Source organism: Arvicanthis niloticus, chromosome 9 (assembly GCF_011762505.2).
Source record: "Arvicanthis niloticus isolate mArvNil1 chromosome 9, mArvNil1.pat.X, whole genome shotgun sequence".
Taxonomy (NCBI): Eukaryota; Metazoa; Chordata; class Mammalia; order Rodentia; family Muridae; genus Arvicanthis; species Arvicanthis niloticus.
The window spans coordinates 57,786,330-57,807,927 of NC_047666.1; the positions used below are offsets into that span (position 1 = coordinate 57,786,330).

General features: G+C 42.9%; 2 protein-coding genes and 1 pseudogene across 2 annotated transcripts in view; 1 reads left to right on the forward strand and 2 right to left on the reverse strand.

Annotated features, from left to right (window-relative positions):
* The window catches only part of Erc1 (ELKS/RAB6-interacting/CAST family member 1), a 288,788-nt gene extending 284,895 nt beyond the window's left edge, over positions 1-3,893 (reverse strand). The window contains 1 exon segment of the mRNA XM_076940435.1: positions 3,636-3,893. The gene's annotated coding sequence lies outside the window, so the exon portion shown is untranslated.
* On the forward strand, positions 3,709-6,515 carry LOC143443518 (uncharacterized). Its single transcript, XM_076940436.1, has 2 exons — positions 3,709-4,100; positions 5,049-6,515. Exons 1-2 carry the CDS (start codon positions 3,709-3,711, stop codon positions 5,074-5,076), a joined length of 420 nt encoding a protein of 139 aa, XP_076796551.1. The 3' UTR covers positions 5,077-6,515.
* A 6,092-nt stretch (positions 6,516-12,607) lies between these two features.
* On the reverse strand, positions 12,608-15,050 carry LOC117715731 (S-adenosylmethionine decarboxylase proenzyme 1 pseudogene; annotated as a pseudogene).
* Between the last annotated feature and the right edge of the window lie 6,548 nt (positions 15,051-21,598).

Genomic DNA, 21,598 nt, shown 5'->3' on the forward strand with positions numbered 1-21,598 from the left:
ACTACACTAACTCATTTAGCCATCCCAAGAGGTTAAATACTACTGCTATTATTCTAATTTTTCAGAAGACTTTAGGCAGAGGTTAGAATTCAGAAATTAGGGCTGGAGAGGTGGCTCGACAGCTAAGAGCATTTACTCTCTTTCAGAGTCATGGGTTCTGTCCCCAGGACCCACGCGCAGTTCACAACAGTCTATATTAGCTCTAGGAGAGCCGATGCCCTCTGGCCCTCTGCATACATGTGGTATACATAAACTCACATATATAGTTATATAAGAATATAACTTTTTTTAAAAAGAAATTAAGGTTAAGGCCAGGCATGGTGGCACATACTTTAGCCCCAGAACTTGGGAGGCAAAGGCAGTAGGATCTAAGTTCAAAGCCAACCTAACCTACAGAGCTAGTTCCAGGACAGCCAGTGCTATTCATAGAAACCTTGTCTTGAAAAGAAGCCTAAGGTTAAGCAGCAATGTGCCCTACGATATACAATGGCAAGGCCAGGATTGGACATTCTAATTCCAGAACTTACACTCCAAAACATGAAAAACCTCAAGTGCCATACAACTCAATTACATTCCACATAATCATGGCCCATCGCTCTCAAAATAGCTGATGCACTACTTATTTGATTATGTATAGCACTGTGTTCCCTGCCTTCTCCATCAGTGTTTCTGACAGCTTATACATAAAACACATTTAAGTCCCATACTCCTTCCTACAAAGTGTAAACAGCATAAAACAGCAGCTGTTTCTCTGAGAACCTTCACTTTTAATGTTTTTTTTTTAAAGGTGAATGATTGTATCTTTCTTTTTTCTTTTTCTTTTATTGGATATTTTCTCTATTTACATTTCAAATGCTATCCCCCCTCCAGGTCTTCCCTCCGGAAACCCCCTATCTCATCCCCCATCCCCAAACCTACACTTAAATTTCTAGTCTGAAGCTGAATGACAAGACTGACATAGTATTCTATGACTTTAGCAATGAAGAAAAACTTCAGTGGACTCAACAGGTACAGCATAGGGAATAAGAGGCAAACAACCTTAATTTTAAAAAGAAAGACAATTCTACACTACAGCTCAGTAAGAGCTGGAACTCACTATGTAGCCCAGGCTAGCTTCAAATTCAAGAAATCTCAGCCTCCTAAGGGCTGGAATTACAGGTGTGAGCCACCACATTCCACATTTGGCTAGCAACAAGACATTTCTGATTTACTGCATGTTCAGTTAGGAGGATGGAGAGTATGAATGATGTCAATGAGTGCAGGTGCCCAAGGGGCCCAGGAGTAGACGTCAGATCCCCCAGAGCGACTATAAACTGATCTATACTTTAGCAATTAACTACCTTTGCCTCCATTTCCTATCAATCTCTACAATCTTTCCTCGTCTAGAAGACAAGTAGTTTTCTAGAACAGAGTCTGTTCATGAAGTAAACATGAAAACCAGGCAGTTGGAGAACTACTGGACCTATCCTATGTTCTTCCCTCTGGAGATATAGAAAAGTACTCCCCTGGCCACTTCCCCAAGTGAATTCACTAAGTGGTAGGAAAGTTACTGTTTAAATTTTATTTTATAGCAGTTTCTCTTCTTCCTCCATAAGTGAACTAATGAGAGCTGTGCCTCTCATTATATCATATACCCATCAAAAGACCTGCTTTCTCAACAAGAAATAGTTTACATCATAAATGATAACACATTTAACTATTATAGCCTAATAGGAAGCAAGAATCCAAAAAAGACTTAGTTTATTGTCCTAAAGAGTAAAGTGCGGATGGACACTGTCTTAGTATTGTCTCCAAACAAAGTAAGATACATATTCCCACAGGGAACATGTAAAAGAACATTTTAAAATCACTTGACTCTGACAATATTCCTTAGAAATGGAGACTTATGTAAAGAAAAAATTCTATTTCATTTTTTTAATGTTTACTAAAGACTGAAATAAAGCCAGGTGCAGTGGCACATGCCATTAACCCTAGCACTTGGAAGACAAGAAGCAGGCAGATCATTGAGTGTGAGGCCAGCCTGGTCTGCAGAGCAAGTTCCAAGACAGCCAGGGCTACATTGAGAAATCCTGTCTCCAAAAACAACAAAACAAAAGAAAAGGGGAAAAAAAGACAACAATAAGAACAACTGAAAATAAGAAAGTAAAAGCAATCTTCAAGAAAGCCAGGCATGGTAGGTCATGTCTAACCTCTGCACTTGGAAGGCTGAGACAGAAGAATCACAATAAATTGAAAGCCAGACTGGGATAGAGTGAGCCCTTACCTTTAAAAAAAAAATCTGAAAAATAGGGACATCCAGATAACTCAGCAGATAAAAGTGCTTATGGCACAAGTCTAACAACCAAACTTTGATCCCTCAACATCCACAGTGGGAGAACCAAGTCCCAAAAGCTTTGACCTTTGACCTCAAAGAGGGAGGGAATGATCCAGCCTGTGTGTGTGCCCGAGCTGGCACACACACACATACAAAATGCATTTTTTTAAATCAAAAAATAATCACCTCAGGGCTGGAGAGATGGCTCAGCGGTTAAGAGTGCTGGCTGCTCTTCCAGAGGTCCTGAGTTCAATTCCCACAACCACATGGTGGCTCACAACCATTTGTAATGGGATCCGATGCCCTCTTCTGGTGTGTCTGAGGACAGCATATATATATATATATATATATATATATATATATATATATATATATATATCTTAAGTAAAAAGAAAATCAGCTCCAATGTATAAATGAACACAAAATGTATCAAGGTCTATTGAAAAACAAGGTGTAATAGACAGTTGCACTTTAAACGCTTAAGTAATTTTCATACAATCACCTCCACCAGAACTGTTCAGTTTACTCAAAGCAATCAGCCGCAACCACCTGCAACTATTACTCTGAAATACGCTTAGCAAAGAAACTACCTGAGTACTGGGCCTTTTCTTAAGAGGTCAACTCAAAAATTAAAAGTGATACAAAGCGATCAAGCCCAAGAGCGGGAGATGGGGGAGGGCAAGAAAAAGAAAAGGCTGATAGCACTTTTGAGGGGCTAAGAGTAATGAGACACACTCCTTCATGGTTGGCGGCTATAGCATGAAGTTGTCTGAACACCAACATCTTCCCTCTTGTGTGTAAAAACCTCATTCACTCACGCTCACAATTCACCTACCCCAAGTCAACGCAAAGGGATGCTCAGAGAATTCTACTCATCTGGCCAAGAAAAGGACCAAAACCCTAAAGTGGCAACGTGAGATTTGCTGCAGTACCCCCGCCAGCTACCTCCAAGGCAACAGCCATGCCTCATTTTCCAACTGAAATACAACCTTTCCTCTTCTATCTCACCAGGTCCAAAATAATATCATCTTAAACACTTTACATCCAATCCACCTTGGCCTCACCCCAACTCCAGGGCTCCCCAATATCCCCACATCATGCCTCCCACTCCCGGCTCTCCGGGGGGCCAAAAGCCCCCACCTCCCACCTCCAGCAGAAATCCCTACCGCCAGCGCCTTCGCTCCCGCCCAATCCGGGAGCTCCGCAGGGCGCGGCCGCCGGTGGGCTCCGGTGCGCTGGGGCGGGGTCCGCCCTCCCGACCTCCCCATCTTCCTCCCCACCCCCGGCCCAAAAAGGAGGGGGAGGGGTCCCAAAGCCTCACCTACAGCTCCGCCCCTCCCCAGGGGCACTCTGCCCTGCCCAGCCAGGGCCGGGAGCACCGAGCCGGGTCGGAAATGACAAATGCCTCGGCGCCTGCGACCTCCGGGCAGTTCGAGGTTCCGCCTGATGAGCGAGCGGCTGCCGACGCGGCCGCCTTACTCTCCTCAGGGCTGCCGCTGTTGCTGCCGTTGCTGCTACTGCTTCCCGGACAGCCTGCCGCCGACACTACCACCGCCGCCGCCGCCACAGCCACAGCCACAGCACGACCGGCGCCCGCGACGTCACCATGCCCCGCCCCCCGCGCACACCTAGCGCCGCCCCCTATCGCCCGCGCGGCGCCCTTGCCCCGCCTCCGGCTCTCGCGGGCCGCCGGGCTTTCCCTCGTCCCACTGGGAAGCGCCTCGCGACGCGGCTCCACGGGACCGCGTGCCAGGATCGACAAGTGCGGTGCCTCGAGGCCGCAAAGGTAACTGGGTGCCGAGGCAGAGTTGCGCCACACGTAGCGCCGCCCCTTACATACACACACCCACGGCCGAGCGACCACGGGGAGCCCGGGCCGCGATACTGAGCGAGGAAGGTGCGGACGAGGAGGGGCGGCGTTTGTCTCCTCCTGCTTGCCGTAGGACGTGGACCGCTGGAAGCCCCAGGAGTGGAGTGGCCTTTCCCAAACCTGGAGTCGCCCCGCCCCCTCCTTGGCAAGCCCGTTACCCGAACCCTGGGACGGCCGCCACCTTAGGAAATAGCTCAGGGCTTGTCATTAGAGCCACGGCTGCCTGGACACCCTTTGTCCAAGAGAAGTTAGCTTGCCTCTCACCCTTGGCTTTTCCGCTCTGAGGCTGCGGAAGGCAATACTCTTGAGTCATCTGAACTGTCTAAGCGGTCATGGTAAAAGACCCTCGCCTCAGTAGGTGGCTTTTTTGCAAGGATCATTCCAGGGAGGAAGAGTGTGGGCGGAACCTGATGTCCACATGCAGTGCCTGTACTGTGCCAAATGCCTCACCGCGTTACCTTTTTTATTTAGCCCTCACACCAAGCAAGGCGAACTACAAAGCAGCTGCTACCTTATTTTAGACAACCTAGTTTTCTGGTGCTGAATCTCAACCTTTTCCTTTTGTCAAGAGCAAGCAAAAAATGCAGAGGTGGGGGCAACACTTAGTGTCTAATCTTAAAAATGTAGATAAGCTATCTCTAAGCCAAAAATCCAAGGGTGGTGTGAATTATACTCATCCCCACACTCACAGGGTTTATTAAGCTAATTTAAAATGCCTTTGAGATGAGAGACTCATCGGTTTACTCAGCCCTAACCTCCCACCATTATAATTAACCGGCTTACACTCTTCATAATCCCATTAACATTTCCCCCCATCCTGTAGTATTCGTGTTCATTCACCAAACTGTATTTTGTCCTTTCCAGATTCTCTAATTGTTCCCTTCCAAAATAATGCACTTGGGTCTTTCCAGCTGCTTGGGCACGCTGAACTGACTCCCCGTCAGTACATCTAACATATGACAACCAGTTGTTGGAGAGAGTGCAGCCAAACGGGACTATACAGCAGCCAGAGAAGAATCTTCAAAGATTTCATTTCTGGGGCTGGGAAGATGGCTTAGTGAATAAGAGCATTTGCTCTTCAAGCATGAGGTCCTAAGTTTGAATCCCCAGCACCCACATAAAACCCAGGCATGACTTCAAGCATCTATAACACCAGCACTGGGGAGGGAATACAGGTTGATACCAAAATTTGGCAAAAAGATGAACTTCTGATTCAGTGAGAGACCCTGTCTCAAGGCAACAAAGCAGAGGGCAATAGAGGGAGACAACTGATGTCATACTCTGGCCCCTGCAACTCAGCGAGCATACTCACACACACACACACACACACACACACACACACACACACGGGGAGGGGGAGGATTGATTTCATTTCTTAGATATCTAGGCACCCATTAAAGCCATTCTTCGTGGACCATTTTTCCAGATCCTTCTCTGTATAGTAAGTAAAGAGGAGCTTGCCTTGCTATAGGTGTATGTGTCTCTGTTGGGGTTTTTGTCTGTTTAATGCATGGTCCAGGATGTCCTGGAATTCATAACAGTAACTGGCCCAGTCTCCCAAATGATGAGATTGCAAGCATTTGACACTACACCTGGCACTCTCCCTGGGATTTATATGTGCTTGGCACCTAGCCCCCTTCCTCCTCTCCATTTTCTCTCTTTTGGAATGAAAATATTTGTCCTGTATGTACCCCAGCTTTGTATCCTGAAAGCATGTAACTTGCCTGCTTCTTAGCTAGAGAGGATTTTGACTCAGGATGACCCATCTTAATTATCACTCATATATAATTTAGGTAATATACAAGACAGAATGCCTTTTATCTGAAATGCTGGGACCAGAAGTGATTTCAATTTGGGGGTGGAAGGAGATAAAGGGATACACATAAAGAGGTGTCTTGAGAACAGAACCCAACTCTAAGCACAAAGTTAATTTATTTTATATATACCTTTTTCAGCTAATATATCCTGAAGGGCATTTCATGCAATAGTTGTTTTGGTTGGTTGGTTGGTTGGTTGGTTGGTTGGTTGGTTGGTTGGTTTGATTTGGTTTTGGTTTTTCAAGACAGGGTTTCTCTCTGTAGCCCTGGCTATCCTGGAACTCACTGTGTAGACTGGGCTAGCCTCAAACCCAGAGATCAGTCTGACTCTATCTCCCAAGTGCTAGGATTAAAGGCATGTACTGCCACCACCTGGCTCATGCAGTAGTTTTAATTTGTGCATAAAGCAGGGGTTTATAATGTGAAAGTTTCCACCTATAGTATCATGTTGATGGTCAAAAACTTTCAGCTTTTGCAACATTCCATGTTTTTTATTAAAGATATTTAACTTCTCTTTATTTTGTCTGTTTTTATTTGGGGAAATTTTTATTAGGTGACCCCTGCCCTCAGGTAGTAATCTCACTGTATTACCTAGACTGGTCTTGAGCCAGGTTCAAATGATACCCTACAAACCCTCAGCCTCCTAAATGCTGGAACTACAGACTTGTGACACCACACCCCATTTAACCTGTGTTTAGTTAGATAAGATTTGAATTTAGAGTTCATGTGGATGTATTCCGCGCCCCTTCTGAGTCCCCTTCGCCAGCGAAAGAGACACATGAGGCAGTGTTCGGGTAGCGAGGCTTTCTTCTTGTATCAGCTGAAGAGGAAGACACCAAGCCCGGAAAAGGCACTGCTTATATGCACCCTAGAGTGGCGTGTTCACTTCTGATTGGCTGTTCACTCATCACCCCATATTACGCCCCCGGGATGGGCAGTGGCTTGGCGCGCTTTCGCCTCTTGCACCTGCGCAGTTTAGTTGTTTACTTGTGGGAGCACAGGATGCCCACGCCATCTTGTAATGGCGAATGTCACGCTCACCGCGGCTCCTAACATGGATGTAAATGGTCTCTTGGAATACATAGAATGCATTTTTAAGTTGAGGGGGACATAAATCTGAGTGGTCTGGTGAACAGTTAAATGGATTGAATTAAGTTTTTGAAATTGTAATCCTCAAAGATGTTATCTTCAGTCTGTGATATAGCAGCACTAACCAACTAATAGAGACCCTATCAAAAAAGTCAAAAAAAAAAAAAAAAAAAAAAAAAAAAAAAAATATAATGGCCCATGTTTATAGTTCCAGCACTCCGAAAGCTGAAATTTGAGCATGAAGTCAGGCTGCACTGTGTAGTCTCAAAATAAAATAAAAAGAGACTGGGAGGTGCTTAAAGACATATAAAAGGGGAACATGGATTTGAGAAAGCAATTTGTAAACCATATCTCTTCCATATCTAGAACTCAATAATACAAAGACAATCCACATTTTAAAGTGAGAAAAGAATCTGAATTTCTCCAAAGATATCCAAATAGCCAAAAGAACTTGAGAAGTTGCTCAACACATTAGTCAGAATTAATTATAGGCCAGCCAGAGATATAGAGAAAAACACTGTCTCAGCACTTAGGCTGAAGTGGCAAGATTACCATGGGTTTGAAGCCAGCTCAGGCTACAGAGACTCGGTTTCCAAAACAAAAGAGGATGTAGCTCAGTGGCAGGGTTAATCCCAAAAATGAGAGGAGAAAGGCCACTGGCCCAAATCATCATGACCAAATTAATTAAAGCAAGCTTTTTTATTTGTGTATAGGGGCTGCCTCCCCCCAAGGCAGGGTTTAAGAGGTCAGCATTAGATGTGAGAAAACAAGGCCTTTTTTATAGCTCAGGAGTAGGAGGTTTCCAAAATTGGCAGGGCTACAGAAGCAGAACATCATAACAAGTTAGTCCTAAAGCCCTCCTGAAACAGATATGGGTGCAAGGTGGGCATAACAAGGTAGTCATAGGTGGTCATATAACCTTTTGAAACAAAAGTAGGGTTGCAAGATGATTATAAACAACTTTTTAAAACAAAGACATGATTTGATTGCTATTCCTGGCGCAAGCAGTACAGAACCATCTATGGTTAAGGTTACAAATGGAATATAGCCCAGTCCTTAAGAAACAAGTTTAATCATAAACAAAATGGAACCTAGTTTGTATTTTACTATAAGATTGCTTTTAAACCTAAATTGGAGGAAAGTGGCTCTTCAACAGGAAGCCCTAGGTTCAGAACCCAATACTGAAAGTAAAAACAACAGCAATAAACTTTCTAAACAGCTATGCACACCACTAATGCATATCTCTCATATGAGAACTTAGTATATGGTTCTTTCTTTCGTGTAGGAAAGTTGAAAATTGAGCTTTTATTGTGAGTGACTATACATAGAATTAAAATTAAGACTGATGCCCAACACACGGTGGCACACACTTGTAATACCAGTACTTAGGAGAAACAGACAAGAATCTGGAGTTCAACTCTACAAGAGCTACAAGAATTGTATCATTTAAAAAAAAAAAAAAAAAAAAAGTAAGCCATGGTTCTGTAATCCTGTAATCCCAGTACTCACAGGGGTAAGAAGTGTCCAGAGTATAAGACCAACTTGAGCTACACTCTTGTCTAAAAAGAAAGAAAGGAAAGAGAAAGAGAGAGACAGAGAGAGAACAAATTAAGATGGTCTGTTATGAGAGAGAAACTCAGATGTTTGTTAGAATTGCTGAAGTCTAGACTAGAGAAATGGCTCATGGGAAAAGATGCTTGTTACACTGTAACCTGTAACTCCACTTCCAGAGGATTTGATGTCCTCACACAGAGACAGGTGAGGTGAAACACCAATGCACATAAAATAAAAATAAATCATTTTTTAAAAAAGAGTTACTAATCTTTAAAACTTAAGTTACATTAGATACATCAAAGAACAAGTGGTATAGAGGGCTCAGCTAAAGAATATCTAAAATGGTGAACAGAAATAAAATGGGGAAAAAATAGTTTAAAGACACACAAGAACTGGGTATGGTGATGAAATTTGTACTTCCGGCTACTGTGGATCCTGAGACAGGAGGCAAGATCAGCTTGGCTAACCTGGGCAAGTTAGTGAGACCCTTTCTTAAAATAAAAGTAAAACTTGGGCTGGAAATTTATCAAGTGGTAATATGCTTGCCTCTCATGCATGGGAATCCAGACTCAATCAGTACCAAAATATATATATATATGTGTGTGTGTGTGTGTGTGTGTGTGTGTGTGTGTGTGTGTAATCTGTTGTCATTCTTTGGGTTGCTATAAATGCCACAGACTCTTGGATAGCTTAGAATAATAGAAATTTACTGCTTCATAGCTCTGGGGCAGAGGAAATAGCTCGATGGTAGAACTCATTGATTGATTAGCCTACCTGAAACCCTGGGTTTACCTCTAGTTCCTCACACCTCATAACGTTGTGAGGCCTTGAGAGGGTCAAGCCCCTCTGAGACCTGTAGAGGAGACTTCCTGCCTTTCCCTGGCTTCTGGAGATTCCCTAGAGATTCTTGGCATTCCTTGACTTGCAGTTGCTGATGTCAGCCTCTGCCTCCTTCATCACTTGCATTCTCCCTCTGGTTGTTGAATGTCTTCTGTGTTTGTTTTGAAAAAGGGTCTGACTGTGTTGCCCAGGCCAGCCTTGAACGCCTAGGCTCAATAATCTTCCTATCTCAGCCTCCCAAAAAGCAAGGCCTGCAGATGCCACCTGCCACCTGCCACCTGGCTTCTTCTCTTTTCATAAATACCTCCTGTGTGATTCCAGACTCACCCTGCTCTAGCATCCTGCTGTCTTTTTGTCCTCTCTCTCTCTCTCTCTCTCTCTCTCTCTCTCTCTCTCTCTCTCTCTCTGTGTGTGTGTGTGTGTGTGTGTGTCTGTCTGTCTGTCTGTCTCTGTCTCTGTCTCTTGTTTTGTTTGCTTGCTTTGTGTTGTAGATGGGATTTTGTTTCACTTTGCTTTCATTTTGGTTTTGAAGCTAGATCTTTTAAAAAGATTTTTAAAAAGATTTTTAAAAGATTTTTAAAAGGCGGTGTACTGTTGGGCTAGAGAGTTGGGTCAGTGATTAAGAGCACTTGTTCTTGCAAAGAACCTGGGTTCTATTCCCAATACCTACACGGAGGCTCACAACCATCTCTAACTCCAGGTCCAGGGGATACAATGCCCTCTTCTAACCTCTAAAGACACCAGGCACATACATGGTGCACAGGCATATATGTAAAAATAAATAATTGTTAAAGTAATACATTATAATTGAATTTATAAGTGTAATTTTAGAGTTTTTAAAAATAATTTTAAAGGCTTATTTACTTTTATGTATTTGGGTATTTTGCACACACACACAAAAAAAATCTTTGCATATATGCATGTAGCATCTGTGGAGGCCAGAGAGGGTATTAGGTCAACTAGAACTAGACTTGTAGAAGGTTGTGAGCCACTGTGTAGGTGCTAAGAAATGAGCCTGGGTCCTCTGGAAGAGCTGCCAGCCAATATTCTTAACCACTAAGCTGTCTCTCCAGCCACTGATTTAAGAAATAAAATAAAATAGAATAAATTAAGCTAACTTTTACTGAGACATACATTGTGACACACAAATGCATTTCAACAGCAAAGAAAAAAGAAATTAGGATACCAAGATTTCAGCTCCTATAACTGCTCTAGGACAAATTACTCTTCACAGTTTTGTTTTGTTTTGTTTTGTTTTGTTTTGTTTTCCTAGGCTTTTTCCTCGAAAATCTGTGCAAGTTTTCAATATTAAATTCTCTATTCTGTGACTGGGGAGGGATCAGATCTCAAGCCAACAAAATGTCATCAGATCTCCTGGATTACTATTCAAGAATAAAATCTACCTTAAGCATTGCCCCTGGAAATAGGGCAAATGACTCATTAGGAGCTATGCTCACCACAGAATCAGACTCGTGCAGCTGATTGACAGCTTCTCCAATGAAACATTTGATCAGCAGTGTGCTTAACAGTCAAACTATCCGAACCACTTCATTTCATAGATTCTGAGTTAGGAACACTCAGCAGTGTTTCATTCATAACTAGAACAAGACACTATACATCAATCCAGAAACAACTGTGAGGGCAGTAAGAAAAGTCAGTCAAGTTTGCACTTTCTCAATTGTTTAGATCCCAGAGTATTGCAGATAATGCTAATAAGGTGCCAACTCCTGAAAGCCTGAATTTCTAGTCTATTCTGTTAAATATTTTCAGAATATTGCCTTGTTTCATCTATTCATATATTTTGCCACCTGGCTATCTGAGGAAGTAGAATAGTCCATTCATTTGAACCTGTTAATGACACGGTAAAGAAAGACCAGCAACAGGTGAAGTCAGATCACATACATCTTAGGATTGCAGAAGTTTTAAGTCACAAGATGGAAAAAGCACAGTGTTCCCTTGAACCTGTGCTGACACAATGGAAATCAGTGGCAGTGACTACTAAAAGTAACGTCAGAGTGACTGTTCTTTGAGCCTGCTTTGACTTAGTGGTAAATCTTTTGTGGCGCTTCTTAGCAGGCAGGGTGTAATACTCAAGTAGAACAGAATTTCTAAGTCTCCAGGAATCCTCTCTACCAATCACCCAGGAGTCTCAACTAACTCTCTCTCTCTCTCTCTCTCTCTCTCTCTCTCTCTCTCTCTCTCTCTCTCTCTCTCTCTCTCTCTCTCTCTCTCAGACATTCCCATGCCCGTAAAAGAACATTTAGCAGAGGGACCATGCCTGACTGCCTGACCAGGGACCTAGGGTGAAAGATAAGTACATAAACCCACAGTGCAACAATGTATTGCCTTAAATTGGAAATGGTTTGGGCTTTCTGTTTGTTTATTTGGTCTTTGGGATTTTTTGCCTCTGCTTTTTGGGTTTTTGTTGTTACTTTTTGTTTGTTGGGGGGGGGTTATTTTGTTTTGGTTTGGTTTTGGTGGGAAGAGAAAACACCATGGTGAGGGAAGAAAGCAATGAGAAGAACAAACGTAAAAACAGTTGTTAATAAAGCGGTACACAAATAAGCAATCGTTTCTCTTTATAGTCCACGATGTCCTAGAATTCCCTCTGGTAGTCCAGGCTGGCCTCGGAGCTTTGTCTGCCCATGCCCCTCCCTCCCCTGTGCTGGGACTAGAGGTGTGCACCACCACTACCCCTTTAGCAATCATTTTTACAAGAAGTCAACTAGTGGGGGAGGGGAACTAAATTCCATTGTAAAACACACCTGTATGAATTAGAGTTTGTTTTTAATAACATTAATAGAGAATGTGTTCTAGAAACTGTACATAACTGGGTGTAAAATTCTGAAAACAGTTTAATAGAGCAGTCCCAGATGTAGGTAGCCAAGGCCAACCTTCAGTGAGGACGAAAGCCTTGTCTGTGAATTTTGGATGATGTTTGCAGAAATATACTAGGCATAAACAGAATCAGTGTCTTCACAAGTATTGTCAGGTTTCGTATCATGGGTTTCTGCATGAATGCTCGTTTCACAGCAGGGATGGCTTAGAATACCCAAACAGAAGAGAGCTTGCATGCAAGATACCTCACTCCTTCATGACGATAACTCATACAGCTCAAAATGCTCATCGCCCCGTCATTAGCCCCAGGTGTTGGGGTCCTGGTAATTTGTAGTTCTTTGCTCCAGCAGAAACTTTACCCAGATGTAGCCCAGGAGGAATGTTCCCTGAAGCAAAACAAAGCCAAAGGACAGAGAAATACCAAAGCAAGAACTCAGATAAGGGGAAGATACTTATTTGCAGGAAAGTGTGGAAGGAAGAGTTCAGATAAGGGGTCAAAGATACTGTTTGATCAAGCTCTGCTTACAGTGCTTCTCTGATAACCAGGGAAACAATATATAAGCATCAGAAAAATAAAAATTAGTCATTCTGGAGGTGAGCCCAGAGTCTTGTGTCTTTGTCTACCATTCTCCTTCTTTTTGGATCCCTGATGCCCACAGCTTCACTGTGGTGCCCAGTACCTTCTGCAGTTTACAGATAATGGTCCTGGAAAGCACAGGCCCAGCATCAGCATCCAGAAAGCAACCACAGCTTTCTGTGTCTTTTTTTTTTTTTCCCCTTATGTTTTTTTTTCCTTCACTTTTTCTTAACTGCTGTTGTTGTAGCTGATTAAGAAAACTGGTAACAGGTTGGACATAGGGGCGTGTGCCTTTGATCTCAGCACTCAGGAAGTGTACATTTTAATCATTAGACAGAGCACTCTGGCAATCAGAATGTTGAAAGCTTCTAGTCTTCTGGGCTGAAGAAAGCATTGTGCAGGGATAGCAAGATGGCTCAGCTGATAAAGACTTCACTACCAAACTTGAGGACCTGCACTGTCCCAGGACCCACATGGTAGAAGAAAAGAACCAACTCCAGAAAGCCGTTTTCTGACTTCCACTTAACACGATGTGGCACATGAATGAATGAATCAAATGGGTTTTTTTGTTGTTGGTTTTTTTTTTTTTTTTTTTTTTTTTTTTTTTTTTTTGAGATCGTGTCTGTATCACTCTCACTGTCCTGTCACTCACTCTGTAGACCAGGCTGGCCTCAAACTCACACAGATCCACTTGCCTCTGCCTTCCAAGTGCTGGGATTAAAGACATGCACTGCCATGTCTAGGGTTTGTTGTTGTTGTTGTTGTTGTTGTTGTTGTTGTTTTGTTTTTAAAGATGACTCAGCAGTTAAGAGCATTGGCTACTTTTCCACAGGACACAAGTTTAATTCCTAGCACTTACCTGGCAGCTCACACTTGTATAACTCCAGTTCCGAGGGCTTTCATGCCCTCTTCTGGTTTCTGTGGCTTCCGGGAACAGAAGTGGTGCACAGACATACATAGAAGCAGGATGTATATGCAAATAAAAAATTTTAAAATAACAATTAAGAGCATATGCAACTTTGAGAACTCTGATTAATAAAGTTGTCACTAACTTTCCTGACTTGGAGACTTCCATAACTGTCCCAATTAGGTCATTGAAGGAGGTCTAACTTAAGTTTCTTTCAAAGATTAACATAGGAAAATTCTTAATTTGAACTGACATGAGTAGTTCAATCAGTTCCATTCCATGTCATTAAATTCATTGGATAGCCCCAAGAATTGAGCAGTGTAGCATCAAAGACAACCTGATATCAGGTCAAGAATTTCACTCCATGGTTGACATTGCTGCAGTAACACCATCTTTCATTTGGGACTGGTCTATAGCTGCTGGGTCAAGCTCACTCATCAGAATTTCCAAGGTTTGGTTGGAGATTAGTTTTAATGTTTTTGGTTTAATTGGTAATCTGTGTGTCCAAATGCTAAAGCTCCTTGTCTCTATTTTTTTTTTTTTTTTTTTTTTTTTGACAACCAATAAAGATACCATTGGCCAATGGCTGGGCAAAGGGAGATGTAGCAGGACCCTTAGAGTTGTGTGGGCGAGGACACAGGGGAGGAGTCATCAATATGGATGACTGGGGACGGGATGTGGAGGGAGGAGAGAGATGATCAGATTTAGGGCTACAGAAGAAAGATCATTGGGGAAATGTATGTGAAAGGGATAGCAGCCCCCTAAGGGCTGCCTCGAACGGCTCAGGCAGCAACCAGTGGGCCTCACCAAAGGGAACAGGGCAGCAAAGTTAAAGGTACATTTAGATGGTGTTGAGCCAGGAGTACCGGAGGGAGAAGTATGCTAGCTGCATGAGGATTAGAACTGCCCAGCCTTTGAGTAGCAAGGCATTTTTAAAATAAGCTAATATGTGTATGTCTTTCTCATTCGAGGACCCAGAGAGTTCCTAGGCAGGTGGCTGGAAGCATTCAACCCACTGGGAACACAAAGTGAAGTAGCCCAAACTCACCACTCCATGGTTTAGTCTAGATGACTCATTATGCATCTCTGGGCAATCCAAAGTATACACGGACCAGCAGTCATAACTCATCTGCCTCATACAATATGCTGCTGCTCCATTTGGGGAGATTGCATTAAAATATTTCTTATTTAAAATTCCAGCATGTAAATTCTTGGTGAGAAGACTTCATGAAATTGTTGCTAGAATATTCTAAAAGAAGCTTTTAATTAAATGGCTTCCACTGTGATCCCTAGCAAGCTTCAACAAGGAACCAGTCAGTGCTTGCAGGGAGGATGGTACCACCATCTCCAAAATGACGTGTCTCTTATAGTGAAGCACACCACTCACTGAGCACACAAACTTTCTGTCTGTCTGTTTTGTCACATTGAATATTGCACACCTTTCAAAAGTATATATCCTGCTCAAATCTGTGGCTAGCGCAAGGCACTCAGTCCCTACTTTACCACAGACAAATCAGGAGGAACCAAACCTCTAGTATTTCTCCATCTCTTAAAAAAAACAAAAGCCAGGCCATGGTGGTAGATGCCTTTGATCCCAGCACTCAGAAGGCAGAGTTAGGTGGGTCTCTGGAGTTTGAGGCCAGATCAAGTTCCAGAACAACTAGGGCTACGTAGAGAGACCGTGTCTTGGGAAAAACAAAAACAAAACAAACAAAAGCCCATGAGACTAGCCAGCAGCCAACCACAGAAAAATCAACCAATCAAACTCTCCCACCACCACCACCACTGGAAATTACTCCACCTGTGTCATTAAAATTTAGGTTTTTCTTTTTTAAAAATCTTTTTGGCATAATTTTGTTGGGTTTTGTTTTGTCTCATTTTGCTTTTTAATTTATTTAGAGCTGGAGAGATGGCACTAATTGTTCTTCCAAAGAACCCACATGGCAGCTCACAACCATCTGTGACTCCCTTTTTTTTTTTTTTTTTTCCTGGCCCGTGAAGACAGAAGAGGGTATTGGATCCCTGAAACTGGAATTACAGAGGGTTGTGAGCTACCATGTGGACAAGGGAACCCAAACCCATAAGAAGGCTAGACTGATTCCATGACAGGCTTTAAATCGGCAGTTAAGGAGGCTAGGCCTAAATCTCTGTTTCCAAGAACTAGGCAATTCCAGGCAAGTCCAGGCCTCAGAAGCTGCCCTGCCACCTGGTCTGAAGCAAAGACAATGGGTGTTTCCAGACTTCCTCAGCTACTTCCTCAGGAACAGTTTCCAGACCTCCCCAGTGAGTGTCCAGCCCCTGAACCCTGATATCCCATTACCATAGAGATTGACCCAACAGATTAACATAGAGGTCACCCTCCCCAGAATCCCCTAGTGTGCTTTAAATCAGGCCTGCGAGCTCACTTGGTTGTCTGTCTGTTCTGGTAATGGGAGACCTCAGCATGCTGGACTTTTACAGAATAAAACACTCTTTGCATTTACATACTATTTGAGTCAGGGGCATCATTCTTCAGTGAATCATGCGCCCTTACACCCAGGTCCTCTCAAGAGCAGCACATGCCCTTAACCACTGAGCCCTCTCTCCAACATGCTTATCTTTTTTTTTTTTTTTTTTTTTTTTTTAAGACCTGCATTTCTCTGCTCTCATTTTGCTGTGATCAAGCACTGACTAAAACCAACTTTGGGATAAATGGGGTTTTTGACGTATATATCTTGGATCACAGTCCATTAAGGGGAGCTATGGAAGCAGAAGCCATGGAGGAACACTGCTTACTGACCTGCTCCTCATGCCTTGCTTAGCCTGCTTTCTCATACAGTTTAGTGCTGCCTGCTCAGTGGTGACACTGCCCAATGGGGGGTGGACCCTCCAATTAAGTAAATGCCTCACAGACTTGCCTGAAGACTGAATCTGAAGGAGGCAGTTCCTCAGCAGAGAGTTCCTCTTTCCAGATATGTTTTTGTTTGTGTCAAGGTGGCACACACACACACACATACACATGCACAAATTCACAAAGATCAGAAATCACAATCTGAAAATAATAAAATATTCTAAATTAATATTATTAAAATAAAAATTATTTATTAAAATAATAAAAATTATTGTGTAATAAAAAGTTATGAATTGTTTGTGGATGCTTTTCCACTAACATGCCAGAGTTGAACATTTGTGACCGAGATTATATTGCCTAAAACACAAGACTTACTGCCAGCCTTTGCTGATGCTACTAAATTCTTTGTTCCTATTTAAATATATATATATATTTGAATACTGAAATAATACTAGAAATGTATTTTACTTTATTGATTTATTTCAGGAGGGGGCTTTGAGATATGGTCTCACATATCCCAGGCTGGCCTCAAACACACTTTGTCACCAAGGCTGACCGTGAGATCCCGAAGCTTCTGCCTCCATCTCTCAGTGGTGGAATCTCGGGTGTGTGTCACCAGACCTCTAAACCTAAAAACTCTTGTTATAGTTGTTCTTTCCACAGAAGTCCCCATTTCTAGCTGTATTGGCTATATTTTCTTTTGCTGTGATAAAACACCAGGACCACTGGAATTTAAAGGAAGAAAGATTGTTTCTTACAGTTTCAGAGGAGTAATAGTCCATGATGTCAGAGCAGAGGCATGGCAGCCAGAGCAGGAATTACAGAGCTCACATCTTCAAAACCAAAGCACAAAACAGAGACAGGTCTAGCAGGGCTAGGTCTTAAGCTTTCAAAGCTCCCCCCCCCCCCGGGACATACTTTCTTTAGCAAGTCTACACCTAAACTTCCCCATACAGTACCACCACTCCTGGACCAAGTCTTTGATGCCCAAGACCATGAAATTCCTCGTTCATCACATTAGCCTGTCCTTGTAACTCAACTATGGAAAGATTACCATCAAAGATCACCCTCCTCTATTTCATCATCACTCCAACCTTTTTTTGGAGACAAGCTCTTACCATGTGACAAAGGCTAACCTGGGACTCACTAGAGTGGCCTCAAGTCCATGGTGACCTTTCTGCCTCAGCTTCCCAAGGCCTAGGATTACAAGCATTGTTACTGTATCTGTATCCATCTTCCCAGCTCTTTTGAATCATTCTTTCCTCAGGAGAAGATGGTAAATCTGAAGTCTACTTTGTGTTCAAAAGTGTGAGTTTTTTTCTTTCTTCTTTTGGTTTGGTTTGGTTTGGTTTGTCCCTTGGAGCTAAATGTAGCCTTGAACTCAACCTACAAAGAGCCAGGATTACAAGCATGCACAAACACCTAACCACAGATTTAAAAAAAAAAAAAAACTGCGTATGAGAGTTTTGTCTGATTGAGTATATGTGCACTACTTTCCTGTCTGGTTCCTGGGAAGAAACCAGAGAGGCCATCAGATCCCCTGAAAGAATAGCCAGGGCTCCAAACCACTGAGCCGTCTCTCCATCACCATAGGTATATTCTTAGAACAGAGTTAACTCAGGAGAAGAGGTAGTAATCTGAGAGAGAAGTAGTTTGCTTGGTTTGGGGCTTTCTTTGTTGCTGTTCATTTGTTTGAGACAATCTCTCATAAAGCTGAGGCAGCCTCAAATTCTCTTAGTAACCTAAACTGACCTTAAAATTCTGATCCTTTTTTCATATCCTAGTCCTGGGATTCATGTGGTGCTGGGGATAGAACCCAAGACTTTGTGCATTCTAGGCAAACACTCTACATCCCCACCTCTTAAATTATGTTAAATGAATAAAATTAAGCTTTTTTTGAGGTGCTGGGAATCAAACTCATGGCTCAAATCAGTAAGTGGTCTAACACTAAGCTACATCCTTAGCCTGAAAATCATATATTTAAATGCAGTAGGGTACAGGGCTGGAGAGATGGCCCAGCAGTTAAGACCATTTGTTGCTCTTCCAGAGGACCCAGGGTCAGTTCCCAGCATCCACCTGGCAAACTGTGCCACTGCCATCATACAGTAGACAAGGGCAGGAAACGGCAGTAAAAATACCCTACTCACCCACCCTCAACAACGGGACAAAGTAACTAGTCTTGGAACCTAGCCATATTACTAATAACTACCATGGTGATGCTTAAAGAACATTGCTTCCCACCTCCTGAAGCCTTCCTGCCACTGAAGCACCCCACCCAGCTCCATTTTCTGCACAAGACCTCTGAATCACTGCATCCATTCTGTGCCACCCAGATCCATCCAGTTCAGCCTGGCTTGCATGTGAAGAAGCAGCCACTTCTTTTCCTGACTCAAGTCATTAGTGTTCTGTGGTAGGTAATAACTTCACAAAATGAGGCTCTGCCATCCCCGGTTCCACAGGTTCTTACATTGTAACTTTGATACTCTATCTTTGAGAGGGAAGACTGCCTTTTCTTTGGAGAATAGATAACCGGAGGCAGTGCAGCTTTCTGCTTTTTTGGAATGCTGGCTCTCAGCGCCCAGTCATATGCCAGGAAAAACTCCAGGCAGCCTGTGAAGAAGCCCATGCAGAGAGGAACATGGACTGAGCCCGGAACTCAGCTGCACTCTGGGCCAGGAGCCAGCACTTCCTTGCCAGCCGTGGAGTGCTCTGGCTTGAAAACCAGATCGTGCAGCTTCCAGCCTGCTACCCTGACTAATACTCAGAGTGAGAGGTGAAGCTACCCAAAGCAAGACTCACGAGCAACATAAATGATGACATGTTCCTAACAGGAGCAAACTAATAAGCACGAAAATTTATTTTAGCAAGATGGTACTTTTTGGTAGATTTTTTTTATTGCTTTAAAAATTTTAGTATATATATAATAAATATACTAAATATATACATATATGTTGGTTATGTGCACATGAGTGCAGGTACCTGCAGAGTTCAGAAGAAGGTATAAGATCCCTTGGAGCTGAAGTAGAAGCAGTAGTAGTAAGATACTCATTGTGAATGCTACAAATTGATCTAAAATCCTCTCAAAGAATAGTTCTGAGCCATCTCTCCAGCCCCAGTACGGGTTTTTTTTTTTTTTTTTTTTTTTTTTTTCTTTTAAAGAAACATGATCTTTGGGGTGGGGCTAACTCATTTGGTAAAGTGCTTGCCTTAAAGCCACAAGGACCTACCTGAATTTGATCCCCCAAATCCACTTAAATGTCCAGTGTTATGGCACTCTTTTATAATTCCAGTCTAGGAGGCAGGGCCGAGGAGGATCCCTTGGGCTCAACGGTTAGTCAATGAGAACCCCTTCCTCAATGAATGTAGACAGTATCCCTGAGAATGATACCCAAGGTTGTCCTCTGGCTGCCACAGGCACCTGCATAGTCACATACACTAACATGCATACACATAAATAAAGAGAGAGAGATGATGTGTTGATTAGGCTGCTTTCAGACTCCCGAGCACAAGCAATTCTCCTGCCTCAGTACCATTATGCCTGGCAAAAGTCTAACTTTGTGGTTGTTTTTAAAGATCTATGTTTTATTGTGTATATGAGTACGCAGGAAGAAGGGGTTTGTGTGTGTGTGTGTGTGTGTGTGTGTGTGTAGGCACCCAAGGAGTCAAACTCCCCGGGTGTTAAAGTTACAGGCCAATAGGAGCTACCTGATATGTGTGCTGGGAACTGAACTCAAGTCCTCTGCAAAGGCAGTATGCACTCTTAACCACTGAGCCGGTTTTCCAGCCCTCATATTTTGAGACAGTGTTTTACTCTGTAGCTCTGGCTAGCCTGGAACTCTCATAGCCTACATTGGCCCTGTACCTCCAGTAGTCACTTCTACCTCTGCCTGTTGAATGCTGGAATTAAAAGTCATATGTCAACTACTATGTCTGGCTAAAATGGTACAGGGGCTCATGTAGCCTAGGCTGGTCCTGAACTTGCACTAGCCATAGTAAATATCTAATTGTAAATGTGAACATTTTATTTCCTTTAAATTCTTTTAAGTATTTAATGTAAACAGTGTTATCTCCTCTCCTTAAGCTTTTACTTAGGCAAACAAACACCACTAGAAATGCCTGTTTTCCACGTGGCATCTTTTTGGTTTACTTTGGTTTCTGGTGGTGTTGGTGATCAAACCAAAGTCTTTAAGTATATTTGTTAAATGTTCTATCATGGTTCTGCAAACCCAGCCTCTCAGGCAGGTCGGATGAAAGATGTGGAAATGAAAAATAATCAGCAAACGTTACTGAAATATTTACAGAAACCTGGACTCTGCTTAATACATGCCTGTTGTTCTGAGAAACAGAGCATTTGACCAGGCATGATGGCTCATGACTTTATTCCCAGCACTTGGGATAATGAAACAGGAGCATTGCTGTAATTTTGAGGCCAGCCTAGACAATAAGACTGTCTCCAAAAACAAAACAACAGCCCAAGAAAGGAGGAGAATGTGGGATGTAGTGGTAATACTTTTTATTCCATCTCTCAGGAAGTAGAGACAACTGGATATTAGTAGATTCAGAGCCAGCTTGGTCTACACAACAAGTTCCAAAGTAGCGAGGTTGGCTTGGTGAGCTCCTGTCTCAAGAAAAGGGTGGTACATGTGGAGTGTAGGGGATAAGGAGAGAGAAGAAAGAAAAAGAAACCTTCAGTTGATGCTACTGGATATGTTCTACTGATTGTGAAGCCTAAGAAAGGTGGTAACATCTGCTGCCCCTAAACTCAGGCAGATGTCTAGGTCTCCATCTCCATAGCACTGTGGGATTAGGAAACTTTTGATGAATTCTCAAGGAATAAAAAGTTTTAAGAGCCATGCATGGTGGCTCACACCTGTAATCGCAGCACTGGGTACATTGTGAAGGAATATCTCTGAGTTTGAGACCAGCCTGAGCTACAGAGTAAAACTAAATAAAAAAATTTAA